Genomic DNA, 14,412 nt, shown 5'->3' with positions numbered 1-14,412 from the left:
CTCGGTTAGTCTGTTAGTCTGTATGTATTCTGTCAAAATAACTTAAACCTTGGGCATTACTTTTAAGCTCATGTTTGACATGTACATACCTTTCACACATGCTATGATTTTTTACCCTTTTTGACCTTAACCTCAATGTTTGACTTACCTTTCAAAAATATGAACATGCTGGCATTATATCGGTCATAACTTTTGAAAGAGAAAAAAGATCGGCCTTCTCGGTTTCATATTACACATGAAAACCTTTACAAAACCTTTCTAAATAAACTATAACTTTTGACCCTGTGGCCTTGACCATGAAGTTCGATCTACTTTTTAAAAATGTTGTTTTTCCTGATAAGGTAGAGCTTTCATATTGGATATGTGCATTACATGCTATAATTTTTTAAACCTTTGATCTTGACTTCGTGTTTGAAATTATTTAAAAAGAACTATTTTTGGTGATTATACTTCTAAATGACATATGAAAGAGCATTTATATTTGACACAAAATGCCATAAATAAAAGCATCTCATCCACAGAGACACCGATAATGGTGGAGAACAATTCTTTAAAATCTCCATGTTTGATATATTTTCTCTGAGATGTTAATTTCTTTGAGGTATGATAACCATCTTTTCATGTTTTTGTTTTTTGATTACTTTTTTCATTTTCCATAAACATATTGAATATACAATTACAGATGTAGGATCAACTATTACACACATAAAATATGTTCCAAATAATGACCCAGCTCTTCCAATTTCATACCTTCAAGTATAAACTATCCATCATAGACATCTGCAGATATTGTGATGATTTTTTGGTTTGTGAGACTCTCTTGAAGTGTAACAAACTGAAAGACTGAATTTGTTCTGTTTTAATAATTTTAGAAGGAATCATGTTCATTATTTTTAAAGGTAAACCAGATAAAATTTGCCAGTAGGGGACGACTAGACTGTATTGCTTTTGCAGTACTCTCATATTGCATGTTGTTCCATTACATAATCAGAGTAGATTATATCCTATTCTTTATTTATAAGCATATCTGTCTGTGTCATTTGGTTTTCGTCATCGCTAAAAATACTCAATGCTTGCAGTTAATAAGTGTGCTTTATTTTAAGAATAGCTAGGAAAAAAGTGCATACATTCAAGTTGGACAGACTGACAGATAGACATGGAGGAAACTTAAATTGTTGTCCAATTTCATTAAGAGGACTACCAATGAAATTTATTAGCATTTGTTTCTTAGCAATAATATTATATTTTTTTCTTTTGTTAAATTTTACAAGCCCAAGAATTAAATTTCCACTTCTGAACAAGTTAATTCATCTTCTCCAGGTTAAAGGTTTCCTTAATTGTTCAAAATGGACCCAAAGTTCAGTGGTCAAGATGTCCTGTGCTGTGACCTGTGTGAGACTCCTGTACCTCCAATGTACTGTGACTTTTGTCATGTCAAACTCTATAAGGCCTGTGTAGGGGAGTGTCTCTCTGATTTATCTAAAGAACATAAAGTGGTGCCATACAAACAAAAGGGAACTTCACTTAAATATCCAAAATGTCTAACTCATATTGAAAAACTTTGTGAACTTCACTGTAAGGAATGTGACCTTATTGTTTGTTCACTCTGTCTTTCATCCAACTTACACAAAGGACATAATTTATTGAATTTACTGGAGATAATAAAAACCAAACAAAAGGCCACACAAAAAGATGCTGATGAATTATCTAATTCAGTTTGCCCTAAATATGAAGAAATTACTGGAGAGATACACAGAGAAAAAACAAACCTAGAAAAACAATACAATAAACTGACAACAGCTGTCACCAAACAAGGAGAAGACTGGCACAGAGAAATTAACATCATTGTCAACAATCGAAAATCTGAAATTGATGAGATGAAAACTAAACATCTGGGTGTTCTAGATAAACAGGAAAAGGAAATAAAACACATAATTGCTGAAGTAAAACAGTGCATACTTGATATGAAAAAAATACTAGACTCCAATGATGTCTTCCATATTTGTGTGTACAAATCTAAAATTGCTGAATTCAGAAAATTACCCCCAAAAGTTAAGATTTCATTACCAAATCTCTGTCCTCTTCCAATCAACAAAGACCAGTTCCATCAAATGTTTGGTTCTCTGTCAGCATTATCCATTACGACAGAAGAACGTGGCTACACAATGAAAACACAAGAAGCTGTATCCTGTCATCCAGTCAAACCATTGCTTGATGAACCAGAGCTCGTCACCACCATAGACACTGAGTATAACGAACTATACAGTGTTACCTGTCTCAGTGATGAAAACATCTGGACACATGGAGATGACAAAATCATGAAACTGTACAACCTCCAGGGTAAACTACTGAAGTCAATTCAAACCATGTCAGGGAAAACACCAGGTGACATAGCAGTGACAAGGAGTAGAGATCTAGTTTATACTGACCCTGTTACAAGAACTGTAAACTTAGTGAAGAATGACCAGATACAGGAAGTGATCAGACTGCAGGAGTGGATACCTTACAATATCTGTAGTACGTCCTCTGGTGACCTCCTGGTTACCATGGGTAGTGATGATTTTGAACAATCAAAAGTTGTCCGTTACTCTGGTTCCACAGAGAAACAAACCATTCGGTTTGATAGTAAAGGGAAACCTCTGTATTCACCTGGTAACATTAAATACATCAGTGAGTACAAGAAACATGATATTTGTGTAGCTGACTGTGAAGCCAGAGCAGTAGTGGTGGTTAACCAGGCAGGAAAACTCCGATTTGGATACACTGGTCATCCCTCTACTAACATGGAATCATTCTGTCCATACGGCATCACAACAGACAGCCAGAGTCAGATTCTGGTATCAGACTTAAACAACCACGGTATCCACATCCTAGATCAGGATGGACAGTTCCTCTGTCACATTAATAACTGTGATCTACAGTTTCCATGGGGTCTATATGTGGACACCAAAGACAATCTCTTTGTAGCTGAGTTTCGAAGTGGCAAAATTAAGAAAATAAAATACATATAAACAATAAGGAAAGTCCAAATACAGTGTAATTATGAAAGTCGCATACCGATGAAAGAAGAACACCCTGCATGATGCCTGATTCATTCAGTATTATTGTTTTGAAACTTTGTCATATTATCCCGCGGTAACCAGATAAAGTTACACCATCCGTTTGCAAATTAACGTTGATAATACAATATACTTTCATGTAAATTAGTTGAATCTGATTGGTCGAGAAACATTTGTTAAAAACACTATTACCCACTGAATAATGAAGCCAAACCCTCCAGCGTAGCAACAGTCAACATTCCTTGACGACGGGTGATATTCCAGAAAAAAGCTACTGCGCAGAATTTAAGCACGTACGGTTCACTGTTACATGTATTTGTATAAAACATTCAGTATAATATGATAAATCTTCCCGATTCTGCGTAAATGTAAAACTGTTTATTTATGTCGAAATCTTTTATAAAAAGAAAATTAATTGAATAACAATGAACAATAAAATTAGCTTAAAAAATGCATTTAACAGGAATCAATCATTAAGACAATCAATTCTACGACATGCACGACTATTGCATCAGCCGTAATATGGATGCATGTTGTAGTGCTTTTAGCTGACGGCACCACAAATATCGCCAATATATAGCGAATAAACAACAAACGCGAACTGGCCACAAAATGTACTTGTATTCTGTGTACAGTATAGCCCGCGTAATGTCACGGGAGATAACCCAAAAAGAACACTGTAAAAATAGAAAATAAAAGAAGTCTATAAAACTAGTCCATTTTCACCACACTGCCCCCCTCTAGGCTCCTTTAAGTCCACTAAAGGAAAAGCCGATCTGGGCGACGTATTTCACGGCCAGCTCGAGTCCGCAGTGGCCTCGATTCTGGTCCAGCAATGATCTCCTCTGGTGTCCCCAGGGAATCATCTGAGTCCATGATTTCTTGGTTGGGCGCTTTGTCTGTTTTACTGTTCACTTCACCTTGACATTCCTGTATGGTTTCCAAGTCGTTCTCTTCTGGGAGATTAAACCTATTGACCCAGCCGGGTACGGAATCCGAGGTTATATGCCTTAAGACGATCGTGATGAATCACAGCCGACTTTTTCCGTCCTTGTACCTCATACAAAACAGGCCCGTATTTCTTTTTGACGATAAAAGGCCCCTCCCAAACAGATTGCAACTTGGGTGACTTACCCACCTGTTTCGCCATTTTGTTGACATAAACCAAATCACCTACTCCGTATTGCTTACTGGAAATGCGCAGATCATAAAGACGCTTTTGCTTTATCTGCGCCTGCTGAAGTGATTTCCGCGCAACATCATGGGCTGTGCTCAGAGCATGTCTTCTCGATGTATGTTGGGGTATCCAGTGGGTCTCGAATTGTCTCTGGGTCCTTAAAAACTAGTTCGGCCGGTTGATGTACCTCTCTACCCAACATCATAAAGTTTGGGGATATTCCTGTGGCTTTGTGTGGAGTGCTTCGGTATGCAGAAAGTAAGAGAGGCAACTGTTCATCCCAAGTTTTCTGCTCTTTGTCGACATAAAACCGGATCATTTGCAAAACAGTCCTATTGAAGCGTTCAACCTGACCATTAGAGGAAGGATGATAAGGTGTGGTCCTTGTTTGAGCAACTCCTAGCAATTTGCACACAGTCCTGAACAGGTCACTTTGGAAATTTCTGCCCTGATCAGCAGTATGGATCTCAAGAGGGGCGCCAAACCTAGCTATGAACTCCTCCACAAGCTTTTTTGCTGTTGTCTCACTGCACTGGTCTGGGACAGCTTACGCCTCCACCCATTTGGTGAACTGGTCAGTTATTACCAGAATGTACTTATTGCCACTTGAACTTGCAGGGAATGCGCCAAGTACATCAATATGCAAACGATCTAGTGGAGCACCATAAATATAAGACTGCATTGCTGCTTTGCTTTTACGCGAAGCTCTCTTTTCCATACCACATGTGGCACAACTTGATACATAGTGTAGGACATCTGCTGTCTGTTACCTTGTTCGGACAATGTCATACGCCAGGGAAGTATTCCAAGTAGAACTTGTTTTGTTTGTCTATTCAAGAGCAATATCAACAATTCAGAACTTCAAATTATCGTTCTTTATCTCCCCCTAGCGGTCGGCAGAAATGCTACGAATGCTGGATGGAAAACGGTTTTTAGTAAAATGATGAGTTCGATAAAAAGGAAAGCATTTCATAAATAATGTGAATGACTTCTTAGATTTTCTAATAGATATAGAGGGATAGCTGAAACAAACGAGCTACAATCTAACTGAAGACATGTAGGTACTACGTCTGTTCAGTTTAGGTCTATGTTTTACTATGCATTAAAATTAAGGACGTCGAGTATCAACTCTGATATCTCGACACCTCGGATATCTCGACATTTTCTGACGGTCCCGTCGATGTCGAGATAACGAAGTTTACCTGTATTGCATGTAGTTGAGTGTAACATTGAAATTTTTCAACCCAAGAGGCTGCGCCTCGGTTGACAATGGTTTTCTTGGGGTGAACATTTTCAATGTTACACTCAACTACATGCAATATTTATATAATACAGTATACCTGAGTTGATTTTCTTTGCTGTAGGATTGAAGTTCAAATGCAGAATCTGAAATATATATAATGAACAGTTATCTAAAAAAGGAAACAAACTAGACAATTTATGTCACTTAACTTTGAAAGAGCTAAACCCAAAATAGGTAAATATTTTACCCTTCGTGGGCTTACTGCTTTATAAGAGATTCATGCATTATAAAAACAAACCGCATAACTTTTTATGACCAAGCTGCTTATCCTAATTAAAGTCCCGACTGAAAATAATTTACAACGTATACAATCCACTATGAAAAACAGCCATTATATAGAGATCCAAACTTTTAATGCATCAACTTTCAGTATTTGATCACTGTACTGTTTTTTCTAATTGTTTTGTTTACGAAGTATTTTACTGGATTTTATATTTTATTTTACATTTTCAATGATTAGATGTATCAGATTTACAGGTTACAATCGCGTCGCGTTTTAATGATTGATTGTTTACTGTTTAACATCCCTCTCCAGAATATTTCACTGATATGGAGACGTCACCATTACCGGTGAAGGGCTGCAAATTTAGGCCTATGCTCGGCACTTACGGCCCTTGAGCAGGGAGGGATCCCTATCGTGCCACACCCGCTGTGACACGGGGCCTCGGTTTATACGGTCTCACCCGAAGGACCGCCCCATTTAATCGCCTTTTACGACAAGCAAGGGGGTACTGAGGACCTATTCTAACCCGGATCCCCACGGGAAGCGTCGCGTTTTAAAAGATCGAGGGGTTACCATCTATATCCTTCTGTATCCAATAATCCAGAAGTGAAAAAAGAATTAGATAGATTACATGATCAGTACGTACTGGTCCCTGCCGACAAAGCAGATAACAACATTGTCTTCGTTTGTAAGGCTCATTATATAAATTGTATTCTAGAAGAACTTGGATTTAATTCTACAAGTGGTAATCTAACTTATATACTCATAATTTCCTTCCCACGGGGGGAAATTCTTCAAAATATTTTGATTCGTTAAAAAGAAATCAACTTGAAATTATAGTTTGTCCCGAACGAAAACGACAAAAACGATGGCGTTATAGAACGTCACGGAGCAGCAGATTACGCTGCAATTTTGTGTTTCACTTAAGAAAAAATCCTGAATAAACTTTTAAAATGTTGGAAGAATTTTAAAAAATGTCTGAAGTTGCGTTTGTGTGGAAAAATAGTACAGGCAATAGTCGAATGACAGAGACTCTGTATCGGATGAGGACAATCTGTGAAAAAAACGGTTTAACTGTAAAAATCTTAACAAAACTTTAAAAGTTAATTAGAACATGGGCGCTTCAGAGTTGCTGAAGAAAATGTGGTTGTTTGTGTCTGAATAATTCACAAAATATGGGGGAAATGATAATTGTAGATATAATAATTAAATGAATATACATTATATTCGAGAAAATTTGTCAACCTGTCTTCCTGTCCACATGTAGACCTGTTAACCTGTCGATTTTTTTAATTTGTACGTAAACAAACGTTAAACTTTGTTGTTGTTTTAGATGTATTTGTATGTTTATGAATATGTATTAAAAATAATTTGTACTGTGATAGGGTGATTTATTTGTTATATTAATTATTATATTTCAGGATTAAATTAATTCAGTTGAATTATCATATTATTTTCTTTTCAGCATTTTATTTATTGAATAAATCTACATGGAATTCTTTACATTAATTTGTGTTCATTGAGTTATTTATAGATGTATGACATCACAGTGGTCATTCAAACCCCTGTCCCTTTTCTATTTATATCTTGTGTAGTGTCAGGGCCAACTTGGATTTCATTGGTTGGTTAGTTTCCCTCTCTTTTTGTTTTTAGCTTAGTTAATTACTTTGGTTTGAGATCTTGGTCTGACCAGCAGACATATTGGTGTTTGATATATTGAATGAGAACCTGAATACCTGACCAAAAGATTCAGGTTTAAAAAAAAAAAAAAAAGAAACCGCAAGACGACAAAGCTCACCTGAGTAACTTCGGCTCTTCTATTCTTCACAAGATTCCCCCTTGTAATACATAATTTGCCCCCATTCTACCCCATTTAAGTTTCATTTTTTCTGGTTCACTGATCTTGAAAAGAAGATTTCTGAAGATTTTCCTATATAATTTAATGTAAGACTTTGATTCCCTATTGTAGCCTCGCCTCGCCAGTGGTCATGATTTGAAAAATTTTGAATCTACACTACATAAAAATGCCTCTATAAAAGATTAAGCTTTTTTGGCCCATTGGTTCTACAGAACATTTTTAATAGAAAACTATTATAACACTCCATAGAAGCTGCAGCTTTTCTGGTGAAGTGTTTCTGGAAAAGAAGGTATTTCAGGATTTTCCCATTGTACCGGTATATTTCTATGTAAAACTCTGATTCCCTACTGAGATTCCATCCTTCACCTTGGGGTCATGATTTAATAATTTAGAATCTACACTACATGAAGATGCTTCCAATATGTAACAACTATTCTGACCAAGTGTTTCTCGTGAAGAAGAATTAAAAAAAAGCATATATTTCAAAGCAATGAATGGACTCATAAAAATTTGTATATAGACTTTTGAAATAAATCAAAACAAATGCTTTGATCTGTCTATCAACTCTTGTATCGATCAGTTAAAAAAAATTAAACATCAGTTTTTAGAGTCTTTTATTATGCAGTGTTGGTGTGCCTAACAATAACAAACACTAATGCCTTAAAATGTCCCCAAAAGAGTCTTTATAATTAAACCTACCAAACATTTTACTGTTGTGTCTCATCAGCCCCCTCCTTAATAATGAAATACCAAATTCTGTACAAGTACATTTATCTAAAATTTGATCATTTTTGGTAAAAGAAAATTATTGTTCACCCTCTGATTAAAATCAGTATGGAAATACAATGTGTAATTTAACAAAAAATCTTATTGTTTAATCCACTCTACTCAAGGGGCAGTGAGTAATACTGGCCAAAAAAGGAATGTTCGGTAAAAATGTCAGTAACAGTTCTAGCTTTGTCATGTGATCGGGGAGTCGCTGTTTTTACGAAGAGGCTCAACAATAATGGGAAATGATTCCTCTGACGACACAACCACAGTATCCACACTCACATTGATCAAACACTGACTCTGGAAGATAGATAATTCAGTTGAATTTCTTCTCTAATGTCAAAATACTATGGAAATATCTTGCTGAATTAAAATAATCATAAAAAATATTTTAACGTCTGTATTCAGAAACTTAAAGTATATAGTCTTTTTAAAACCCAATTAAGTTTTAGAGATCGAGATTTGACTGTGCTTGGAGAAGTTGCTAATTGTTATAAAATGGGAGAAAATTCATTTTCTTGAAAAAAAATGTAGTACATGCATTGAATTTTGAGTTCTTTTTTATATCTTCAAATACTGGTAAATCCATGTGTTCAAACTTCAAAACTACTTTCCTACCCAGAGAGGCTACATTATCTCTGACATTGGCCATCACCTTGGCAACAAATGTCTGCATAAATCCTCCTTGTCTTCCAATCTTACAAAGTGAAAGTAGAAAATTATTCACAACCAATCAAATTCTGAAGGTAACTGGCTTCTGAAGAATGCTGCATCAACAGTTCTTTTTTTTTTGATAGCAAACACAGGAGCTTTTATCATTAGATGAGAATTTTGAAGGAATCATTAAGTTTTTATCAGATTTACCTCTCTTAATGAAATGGATTCTCTAATAAAGAAGAAGTTGTAGTTGCCCAGGCATCGTTCAATCTTGAAGCCTGGTATACTAGGCAGTGGTGTAAGCTCCACAGAGTTCTTGTGTTTTTGAACAGAGTGACTATAAAAAAATCACAAAGTTAATTCATGTTAACCGTCAAAGGACTTCTTTTTTAAAACCTCACCATAGACAGTCTTCCTGTAATTCTCAACATTATTAAACTCAAAGCAGCAACATCGAACTTATCCAGTCTACTTTTCATCTAGCTAACAAGGAATATACTGTACTTGTGAGGATAAACTTTTACTTGGCTGCTGAGTTCTTGTAACAAAAATCCTTTACTCACATGTTCAAGAGATCTTCGAACTGAGTTTTCCTTGGTCTGTCTAGTGAGGGAAACTGCAATATAAAACATCATAAGCTCATTCTCAGTGTTCCCATTTAAGTTCCCTTATAAATATAGTGTCACCCTTTTGTGTATCTTTGTTAAATCCCCATTATAAGCATAATAGATTTTTCTTTTTGTCCCCATAGTATATTCCTGCCATTAGCATACTCTTTGTCTGACCCATCATAAGCTTACCCTTTGTGTGCCTCTGTATATCTGTATAAACCTCATCATTAGATTACCTTTTGTGTGCCTCTTTGTATATCTGTATAAACCCCATCATTAGCTTACCCTTTGTGTGCCTCTGTGTATATCTGTATAAACTCCATCATTAATTTACCCTTTGTGTGCCCCTGTAAGTTCCCCATCATTATCTTACCCTTTGTGTGCCCCTGTAAGTCCCCCATCATTATCTTACCCTTTGTGTGCCCCTGTAAGTCCCCCATCATTGTCTTACCCTTTGTGTGCCCCTGTAAGTCCCCCATCATTATCTTACCCTTTGTGTGCCCCTGTAAGTATTCCATCATTATCTTACCCTTTGTATGTCCCTGTAAGTTCCCTATAATTATCCTACCCTGTGTGTGCCCCTGTATATTTCTCCATCATTAGCTTACCCTTTGTGTGCCCCTGTAAGTTCCCCATCATTACCTTATCCTTTGTGTGCCCCTGTAAGTTCCCCATCATTAGCTTACCCTTTGTGTGCACCTGTAAGCTTCCCATCATTATCTTACCCTTTATGTGCCCCTGTAGTTTCCCATCATTAGTTTACCCTTTGTGTGCCCCTGTAAGTTCCCCATCATTAGCTTACCCTTTGGGCACCCTTGTAAGTTTCCATTATTATCTTACCCTTTGTGTGCCCCTGTAAGTTCCCTATAGATCCCTCTGTTGAGAACTCCTCCATTTGAAACATCATGTCGTCTCTCTCACTGGTCCCACTGCTGCTTGTGGTTGTAGCAGACACTGAAATAAAAATTCACTGATTAGACCAACTTTATAATTAATGTCAATTTGCACTTCTCCCAACTTGTGTTGAAAAAAAATTATCTCCCACTAATTTTCAAATTTCATGGTGAATTTTCACAATTTATTATCCCTAATGCATAGAAAATAATTTCCTCCTGGAGGTCAAAAAAGTTGTGAGTCAGGCCATTTTTAGCCAGTCAATAGAGAGAGAGAGAGAGCAATCCTTTATTGAATAAAAAGATAATCCAGTTTAGCGCCATATGACGTCAGCAGGCAACAGTCCATTTTAACAGTTCCAGGACTGAGAGTAGGGAAAAACAGTCAAACTGTTGGACTTTTTAAATTAAAAGAAATTATACCGTATAGCAGGTAATTTTAGTGGGTGCTAATTTTGGCTTATTTTGGCGTTTTGATGATGGTCCGCTAAAATTTTAACCGTTAAAATAATCAGTACCCTTCTTATTGTTCATCTGCAAAAAGCTAAAACCTGCGTCTACTAAAATAAATTACGCCAAAATTATTGGCATACCTTTGAGCGGGCAAAACGCCAAATTTTACACCCGCCAAAAAACCAAGTATACGGTATAGGGACTGTTTAGTAGGGATATTACAATACCTACTGATGACCCCTCCCTTTCATGCTCATGCCTTCAAGTATTTTAAACTATCCATCACTCTAAAAATAAAGCACACTTATTACCTGCAGGCATTAAGAAGCCATGAAGAAAACAAAACGACAGACAGACAGACATGCTGACAATTAAGGAACACATATACATATAATCTACTCTGGTTTCACACTGTCTTGTCCTGTCCAATTTCAATGGTAAGAATGACCAATGAGATTGATAATATTGGTTCGCATACATAATATATTTTTTCTAATGCTGTTTTTTTTCCAGCCATACACTTTAATGCCTAATTCGGAACAAGTAAATTGATCTTTTCTAGGAAGGGGCTTCCTAAGCTTTCCCAATGGACCCGAGGTTGAGTGCCCAGGATGTCCTGCGCTGTGACCTGTGTGAGACTCCTGTTCCTCTATTGTACTGCGACTTATGTCATGTCAAAGTCTGTAAAGCCTGTGTAGGGGAGCATCTCTCTGATTTATCCAAAGAACATAAAGTTGTGCCATTCAAACAAAAGGGAACTACACCAAAATGTCCAACTCATGATGGAAAACTGTGTTAATTTCACTGTAAAGAATGTGACCTTCCTGTTTGTTCGTTCTGTCTGACATCCAACTTCCACAAAGTACATACTTTATTGAATTCACTGGAGATAATGAAAACCAAACAGAAGGCCATACAAAAAGATGTTGATGAATTGGCTAATTCACTTTGCCCAAAGTATGAAGAAATTTCAGCAGAGATACAGAGGGACAAAACAAACCTAGAAAAGCAATATGAGAATCTGACAACAGCTGTCTCCAAACAAGGAGAAGACTTGCACAGAGAAATTAACATCATTGTCAACAAACAGAAATCTGAAATTGATGAGATGAAAACTAAACACTGGGCCGTTCTAAATAAACAGGACAATGAAATCAAACAGATCATTTCTGAGGTAAAACCGTGCATACTAGATCTGAAAGACATATTGAAATCCAATGATGTCTCACAAACCTTTGCATACAAATCCAGGAATGCTGAATTCAAAACATTACCTCCTAGAGTCACTGTTTCTTTACCAAGTATCTCTCCTCATAAGATTGGTGCAGACAAGCTCCATCAAATGTTTGGTTCTCTGTCAGCTTTATCCACAACAACAGAAGAACATGGCTACACAATGAAGACACCAGTGGCTGTATCCTGTCCTCTAGTCAAACCACTGCTTGATGACCAAAGCTCATTACCAGCATAAACACAGGGTATAAATATTTAAACGGGCTTACAAGTGTTACCTGTCTTAAAAATGAGGAAATCTGGACATGTGGAGATAACAAAATCATGAAACTTTACAACCTCCAAGGCAAACTACTGAAATCAATCAAAACCAAGTCTGGAAACTATCCACTTGATACAGCAGTGACAAGGAGTGGAGATCTACTTTACACTGACCCTGGTACAAGAACTGTAAACACAGTGAAGAATGACCAGATACAGGAAGTAATCAGACTACAGGGGTGGGAACCTTACAACATCTGTAGTACCTCCTCTTGTGACCTCCTGGTTACCATGGTCAGTGATGAACAATCAAAAGTTGTCCGTTACTCTGGATCAACAGAAAAACAAACCATTCAGTCTGATAGTAAAGGTAAACCTCTGTATTCATCTGGTGTCTTCAGTAAATACATCAGTGAGAACAGGAACCTGTATATCTGTGTAGCTGACTATAGAGCCAAAGCAATAGTGGTGGTTAATCAGGCTGGAAAACTGAGATTTAGATACACTGGTCATCCCTCTACTACCAGGGGATTATTCCATCCAAAGGGCATCACAACAGACAGCCAGAGTCACATCCTGACATCAGACTGTGACAACCACTGTATCCACATCCTAGATCAGGACGGACAGTTCCTCCGTTACTTTGATAACTGTTATGTACAGAATCTAGGTGGTTTATGTGTAGACACCAAAGACAACCTCTTTGTGGCTGAGTATGGTAGTGGTGAAGTTAAGAAAATCAAATACATGTGAACAATTAGGGAAGTGCATGTGATGAGATTATAAACCTTGTAGACAGATGAAAGTAACATTATACTTTGATGTCTGTTTCATAGTTTGTTACTTAAAATTTCCTTCCACTTGCAAAATAAAAGTGGTATTTATACACATACCTGCTTTGAGTAGATTTTCTTTGTTGTAGGTTTGAAGTTCAAATGCAGAATCTGAAACATTCTCTAAAGAACAGCACACACCAGTCAGTGTTATCTGAAAAGAAAATAAACAGTTAATGTCATTTGATTTTGAAGTTTATAAGATTCATTCATTAATAAAAACATGCATCACTTGTTCTTATGGCCTATATTACTTACCTGTATTTCTCTGTCCTCTGGAAGATCTACACCAAAGTCTATACCACACAGACAGCAGGGGGACATCTGTCACCTGTCCTACCTGTACTTACCTGTATTTCTCTGTCCTCTGGGAGATCTACACCAAAGTCTATACCACACAGACAGCAGGGGGACATCTGTCACCTGTCCTACCTGCACTTACCTGTATTTCTCTGTGAGAGATCTACACCAAAGTCTGTACCACACAGACAGCAGGGAGACATCTGTCACCTGTCCTACCTGCACTTACCTGTGTTTCTCTGTGGGAGATCTACACCAAAATCTATACCACAAAGACAGCATGAAAACAATTGGTGTAACTTGTAACAGATTTGTCTAAAATCCACAGACCAAACATCTAGATACATGACATAATAAAGTAAAACCAGTGAATTAACTGTCAGCTTGATACAATACAGATCTTCATTGATAAAATTATCAGACTAATACTATATCGTATCTTGTTTCAATAAAAGGCAATGAGAATGTCATCACATTGTTCTAGTATTTAGGGTATGGTTGCACAAGTTTTCGGCAACTTCAAGAAATACATTAATTTGCTTTTGGAAAAGATACTGGGAGTATGAAATAAATAAAAAAAAAGGTATATTTCACCAAGTTGTACCATTCTTCATTAAAAAAACTCGCAAATATCAGAAGTTTAAAGTTAATATCCTTTCTGAAAGATACATTTTTCTTCGATTTGCTTTAAAAGCCTCATCTTTTAAGTAACCTAGTTATTTTAACATCTTTCCAGATGGCCCGTATAAAAGGTGGAATTGTCAAATATAGCATTATGAA

The 14,412-nt window shown here is 36.7% G+C and overlaps 2 protein-coding genes across 2 annotated transcripts in view; one reads left to right on the top strand and one right to left on the bottom strand.

Annotated features, from left to right (window-relative positions):
• Positions 1 to 1,346: 1,346 nt before the first annotated feature.
• LOC134267289 (uncharacterized) lies at positions 1,347 to 13,514 on the top strand. Its single transcript, XM_062749510.1, is given in 3 exon segments — positions 1,347 to 2,963; positions 11,916 to 12,450; positions 12,453 to 13,514. Coding segments are annotated over 3 exon segments (2,952 nt in total). The 3' UTR covers positions 13,253 to 13,514.
• Positions 8,221 to 14,412, bottom strand: part of LOC134267285 (C2 domain-containing protein 5-like) — a 46,660-nt gene continuing 40,468 nt past the window's right edge. The window contains exon 27 of the mRNA XM_062749504.1: positions 8,221 to 8,691. Coding sequence (XP_062605488.1) covers positions 8,581 to 8,691 — 111 coding nt within the window. The 3' untranslated portion in view covers positions 8,221 to 8,580. The remainder of the gene's footprint in view (positions 8,692 to 14,412) is intronic.

Source organism: Saccostrea cucullata, unplaced genomic scaffold, assembly GCF_032062105.1.
Source record: "Saccostrea cucullata isolate Sc308-1 unplaced genomic scaffold, CSIRO_AGI_Scuc_v1 ctg742, whole genome shotgun sequence".
Classification (NCBI taxonomy): Eukaryota; Metazoa; Mollusca; class Bivalvia; order Ostreida; family Ostreidae; genus Saccostrea; species Saccostrea cuccullata.
The sequence above is the reverse complement of the archived record's forward strand: the minus strand, read 5'-3'. Positions and strand labels throughout refer to the sequence as shown.